This window comes from Cebus imitator, unplaced genomic scaffold (genome assembly GCF_001604975.1).
Source record: "Cebus imitator isolate Cc_AM_T3 unplaced genomic scaffold, Cebus_imitator-1.0 Scaffold306, whole genome shotgun sequence".
NCBI classification, from domain to species: domain Eukaryota; kingdom Metazoa; phylum Chordata; class Mammalia; order Primates; family Cebidae; genus Cebus; species Cebus imitator.
In genome coordinates, this window is record NW_016107621.1 from 591,002 (window position 1) to 596,785 (window position 5,784).

The following is a 5,784-nucleotide window of genomic DNA, read 5'->3' on the forward strand; positions in this document are numbered from 1 at the left end:
TCAAAAAAAAAAAAAAATTACATGGCAGGCGTTGTGAATTTTACATTGTTTACATTGCTGAATATATTTCTTTAGAGAGTGTTAGAGACTTTTTCTGGAAGGCAGTTAAGTTACTTGCAAATTACTTTGATCCTTGTAGGCCTGTTTTTAAGCTCTTTTAAGGCAGGTTTAGCATTGCCTTTATTCTAGGGCTGATTTAGTCCTATTTCTAGTATGTTACACTTTTGGGTCTCTACTGAATATCTCATGTATTCACCGAAATCTTTCTACTCTGGCTGGAGGGAGCTCAAAAGATTCTCAGCCCTGTATGAACCCTCAGAATTGTTGTTTCCTTGAAAGTTGCTCTTGTTCAGCCCCACAGAGTTTTGCCCCATGCATGCACGATTGATATTCAGCCAAAGACTCAAGGGAACCACCGGTTTCTGAACCCTCTCTCTCTGGCAGCTCTCTCCTCTCGGGTACTCTAACCCCCAAATTCCAGCCATCTTGGCCTCCCTGATCTCCAGTCTCCATCTCTGCAACTCAGCAGGATAGCCGGGCTGTTTGGGCTTCCCTTCCTATAAATTAAATCCAGCTGAACAGCCTGGACAATGATAACACTTTGTTTCTCTTCTCAGGGATCACAGTCCTATGATGTCAGTTGTCCTATGTCTTTAAAAGTTTTCTGGCTGGGTGCAGTGGCTCACACCTGTAATCTCAACACTTTGGGAGGCAGAGGCAGGTGGATCACCTGAGGTCAGGAATTCGAGACCAGCCTGACCAATATGACAAAACCCCGTCTCTGCTAAAAATACAAAAATTAGTCAGGCATGATGGCAGGTGCATCCCAGCTACTTGGGATCCTGAGGCAGGAGAATCATTTGAACCTAGAAGGTAGAGGTTGCAGTGAGCTGAGATCGTGCCACTGCACTCCAGCCTGGGCAGAAAGAACGAGACTCTATCTCTAAAAAAAAATTTTTTCTGTATTCTATCCAGCTCTTTAGCTGTTTATGGTGGGAGGGTATTTCCAGACCATCTTACTCTTTTATATCTGGAAGTAGAAGTCGCCGGCTGCAATATTTACAACCAGGAAGTCTGGCTTCAGAATCCACACTCCCTGCTTCTGAACCTAGCAGTCACTGAGCCTTCCTAGATGCTGGGGTCACTTGGAGGGGGGCACCACCAATAGGGGTCATGGTCACAGGGGTAGGGCAGCAGGGGTGGCTCCAGCCCGTGGCTTACCCCTCCCACCCCTCAGGTGGGCCTTCACCTTGATCATCATCTCCTCCTACACGGCCAACCTGGCCGCCTTCCTCACCGTGCAGCGCATGGAGGTGCCTGTGGAGTCAGCTGATGACCTGGCAGATCAGACCAACATCGAGTACGGCACCATCCACGCCGGCTCCACCATGACCTTCTTCCAGGTGGGGCCACCAGAACCCCTCAGGCATGGTGTTGGGATTCCTGCCATGCATAGCAGCTCAGGATGGGGCTGGGCAGGGCCTCTTGGGTCAGAGGGACTGATTGTCAGTGACAGCCTGGGAGGCTGGGGAGCAGAAGCCACATTTGTGCTAACATGGGGATGGCAGCTGGCTGGCTGGGGAACTGAGAATGAGGGCAGGGAGGCATATGTGGGATAAAATGTCAATGTCTGGTGGGCCAAATGGGATCAAGGAGGCTGCTGGAAGGGTTAGGCCCAGGAATATGGGCTGGCGGAGAGAAGGGAAGGGTCTTGAAGGTGAAAAGTGCTTGATCCTTTGTATTTTGGGGTGGTGGGAAGGAAAGAAAAGGAAAGCAAGCTTAGCAGGGAGGTTCCTAGTGGTCTAAAGGAGGCCTGAGCTAGGTAGGAGCCACTGGCTGGAGGGTTAAAGGGGAAGAGGTGGAGGGTTCCCAGGTGGTTGGTGGACACGGTACCTGTGGGGATGACCTGGACTTGGCCTGGACAGTTTGTCCGTCTCATCTCTCCTCTGCCTTTGGCTCCTTCTGTCTTCCTTTGATCACTTCACGCTCTCCTGAGTTGAGGGAGACTTCCTGGAGGACGGGACGGGAAGGGCTCGGGGAAAGGAAGCTGTTGGAAATACCCTCCCCTGTCTTCCCCTTGTGCTCCCCCTGCCCAGAATTCACGGTACCAAACGTACCAGCGCATGTGGAACTACATGCAGTCAAAGCAGCCCAGCGTGTTCGTCAAGAGCACAGAAGAGGGCATCGCCCGTGTCCTCAACTCCCGCTACGCCTTCCTGCTCGAGTCCACCATGAACGAGTACCACCGGCGCCTCAACTGCAACCTCACCCAGATCGGGGGCCTCCTCGACACCAAGGGCTACGGCATCGGCATGCCGCTGGGTACGGCGCAGCGCGGTGTAGAACATGGTGGGGCCCTGGGCATCCAAAACCACCTGTGAGCAGGCCAGGACCAGGCCAGGCCCTCCCCGAGGCAGGCTGGGTGTGTTGCATGTGGCCTCCTGGCTATATGGCCTTGGGCAGGCGACATCCCCATCTTGAGTCTGCACCCCCAACCTGCAAAACCAGGCCTAGCAACAGTCCAGCCCTCACAGAGCTGTTGGGAGAGTTCGGTACATATGGGTGGTGGGGCTTGCTGTCTTCCCACAAGGACCCCTTGAGGGTGAGGACCTGGTCTTTTTCTTTTCCTTTTGAGACGGAGTCTCGCACTGTTACTCAGGCTGTAGTACAGTGGCGCGATCTTGGCTCACTGCAATCTCTGCTTCCTGGGTTCAAGCAATTCTCCTGCCTCAGCCTCCTGAGTAGTTGGGACTACAGGTGTGTGCCACCACACCCAGCTAATTTATTTATTTATTTTTTTTAGTAGAGATGAGGTTTCACCATGTTGGCCAGGATGGTCTTGATCTCCCGACCTGGTGATCTGCCCACCTCGGCCTCCCAAAGTGCTGGAATTACAGGCATGAGCCACTGCACCCGGTGGGGACCTGGTCTTATTTGCTTCCTATTTCCTGCACAAAACCTATAGTTTGGCTCAGAGCTGGTGCTTGGAAAATGCTTGTAGGCTGGATGGAAGGATCTGGTAGGGAGACTCGGATGTACCTATTTCTATTTCAGGACTTTTTTTTTTTTTGGAGATGGACTTTTGCTCTGTCCCCCAGGGTGGAGTGCAGTGGTACAGTCTCAGCTCACTGCAACCTCTGCCTCCTGGGTTCAAGCAATTCTGCCTCAGCCTCCTGAGTAGCCGGGATTACAGGTGCCCACCACCATGGCCGGCTAATTTTTATGTTTTTAGTAGAGACAGGGTTTTACCATATTGGCCAGGCTGGTCTTGTAAATTCCTGACCTCAGGTGATCTGCCTGCCTCGGCCTCCCAAAGTGCTGGGATTATAGATGTGGGCCACCATGCCCAACCGAGGACATGTTTTTCCAGGACTCGGTGCTGGAACTCACGACCAATTTGTCTCCAAATCTTGGTATTTTGGCTTTTAAAATCATCTGTATACTGATGACACCTGTATTAATTATCTATCACTGCACAGCAAATTGCCCCATATCTTAGCAGCTTTTAGGTGAGTCGGTGACAGGGAAGCAGTGTTGCTTGGGGCTTGGAGGACAGGCCCAGGAGACACACTGACCTGGATTCAAATCCCAGTTCCAGCCGGCCACTGTGGTTTATGCCTATAATTCCAGTGCTTTGGGGAGGCTAAGCTGAAAGGATCACTTGAGCCTAAGAGTTTGAGACCAGCTTGGGCCACATAACAAGACCCTGTCTCTAAAAAAAATTTAAAAATTGACCAGGTGTGGTATGCACCTGTAGTTTCAGCTACAGGCTGAGGTAGGAGGATTGCTTGAACCCAGGAAGTGGAGGTGGCAGTGAACGATGATCATGCCACTATTGTGCCAGCCTGGGTAACCAAGTGAGACCCTGTCTCAAAAAAAAAGGAAAGAAATCCCAGTTTCCTCTCTGACTCAGTGCACAACCTTAGGCAAGTGTATCACTTTCCTCATTCAGAAACACTTGCCTCAGGTGAGAATACCTGCCTCACAGGATCATCATGAGACCTGAATAAACCCAGTGTCTAGCACATGGTTGGTGCCTGGTAGATATGAATCACCTCCACCTGCCCATGTCTCTGGTTCTGTGGTAGATGGTCAGGAAGTATCTTAGCGAATGAAGAAATAAGTCCAGGATAGGGTGTGTGGGGTATTGGGGCTCAAGGATGGCTTAAGGGCATGACCTGAGGATGGAGAGAGGTGGTCAAGGGAGAGGTGTGGATGGCAATTTGTCTGCTGCCCTACCACATGCCAAGTCCCACAGTGGATGCTGGATACCCTGGTGGGGCTGCAGACAACAGATGATGAACACATAGCCACATAATACGGTTGTTAGGTGGTAACAGCTGCTCCAAAGTAAATTAAAGGGAAGACACTGATGGGGAGTGGGGCGCTTGGTGCCATTTTAAATAAAGTCATCAGAATAGACTTCCTGAGGAGCCAGCATGTGGGCAGAGACCTGAATGAAGTGCGGGAAGGGACATTCCAGGCAGAGGCAAAGGTCCTAAGATAGGATTGTACGTGATGGATTCAGGGAGCAGCCAGGAGGCCGGTGGGGCTGGAGCTGAGAGAGTTGTGGGAGTGAGGGTGTCTGAGAGTGGCCGAGGGGAGGACCTTGCAACAGGAAGCCATGAAGGGTCCTGAGCACAGGAAAGGCATGATCTCTGACTCTTCCTAACACTGACTCTCTGGCTGCTATGTTGAGAGGGGACTGGGTTGGGGGTGAGGAGAGGCCACAGGGAAGACCCCAGGCACGTGATGGAGGCCGGGGAAGGCCATGGTGAGGGCACAGTTTGGGGATTGGGGTGGGCAGGGCTGCGGGGCCCCGATGGCTGGTCCAGCCCTCGTGTGCCCGCCCAGGCTCCCCGTTCCGGGATGAGATCACACTGGCCATCCTGCAGCTTCAGGAGAACAACCGGCTGGAGATCCTGAAGCGCAAGTGGTGGGAGGGGGGCCGGTGCCCCAAGGAGGAGGATCATCGAGCTAAAGGTCAGCCCCCATGTGTGGTGTCCCCTTCCCACAATCCCAGTCCCCTTCCCACACAGTCCCGACTCTGTGGCTCCCCACCTCCCTTCACCCCCCAGGTTTGGGCATGGAGAACATTGGTGGCATTTTTGTTGTGCTCATCTGTGGCCTCATCATTGCTGTCTTCGTGGCGGTCATGGAATTCATATGGTCCACACGGAGGTCAGCAGAGTCCGAGGAGGTGAGGAGGCTGGCAGTGGGGTGGGCAGGAACAGGGAGCCCCAACGGCTGAGGTTCATGAAGATTGTGGCTTTGGGAGCCATACCTGGAGGGTAGTGAGGATTATGAGAAGGGGGTGGAGGAATGCAGGAGGTGGGGAAGTAAGAGAACTGACGGGGCCAGAGAGTCAGCACATGAGGAAGAACAGGAGGGAAAGTGGGCACAGGAAGCGATGACGATGCAGGGAGAGGAGGTGAGGGGCAGGATATGGGGAACCACAGAGGCAGGAAAGCAAGAAGAAATAAGAGGAGAAACAGGGCTGGACGCAGTGGCTCACACCTGTAATCCCAGCACTTTGGGAGGCCAAGGCCGGTGTATCATCTGAGGTCAGGAGTTCAAGACCAGCCTGGCCAACATGGCAAAACCCCATCTCTACTAAAAATACAAAAATTAGCTAGGCATGGAGGCGCATGCCTGTAATCCCAGCTACTTGGGAGGCTGAGGTGGGAGGATTGCTTGAACCTGGGAGGTGGAGGTTATAGTGAGCCAGGATCGTGCCACTGCACTCCAGCCTTGGCAACAGAGGGAGACTCCATCTCAAAAAAA

At 52.7% G+C, this 5,784-nt stretch overlaps 1 protein-coding gene across 7 annotated transcripts in view; it reads left to right on the top strand.

The window, feature by feature from the left end:
* Positions 1–5,784, top strand: part of GRIK5 (glutamate ionotropic receptor kainate type subunit 5) — a 74,400-nt gene that overhangs the window by 64,026 nt on the left and 4,590 nt on the right. For all 7 annotated transcript variants that reach the window (XM_017503098.2, XM_017503103.2, XM_017503101.2 and 4 more), the window contains 4 exons: positions 1,238–1,403; positions 2,097–2,322; positions 4,855–4,983; positions 5,079–5,200. In XM_017503098.2, coding sequence (XP_017358587.1) covers positions 1,238–1,403; positions 2,097–2,322; positions 4,855–4,983; positions 5,079–5,200 — 643 coding nt within the window. The remainder of the gene's footprint in view (positions 1–1,237; positions 1,404–2,096; positions 2,323–4,854; positions 4,984–5,078; positions 5,201–5,784) is intronic.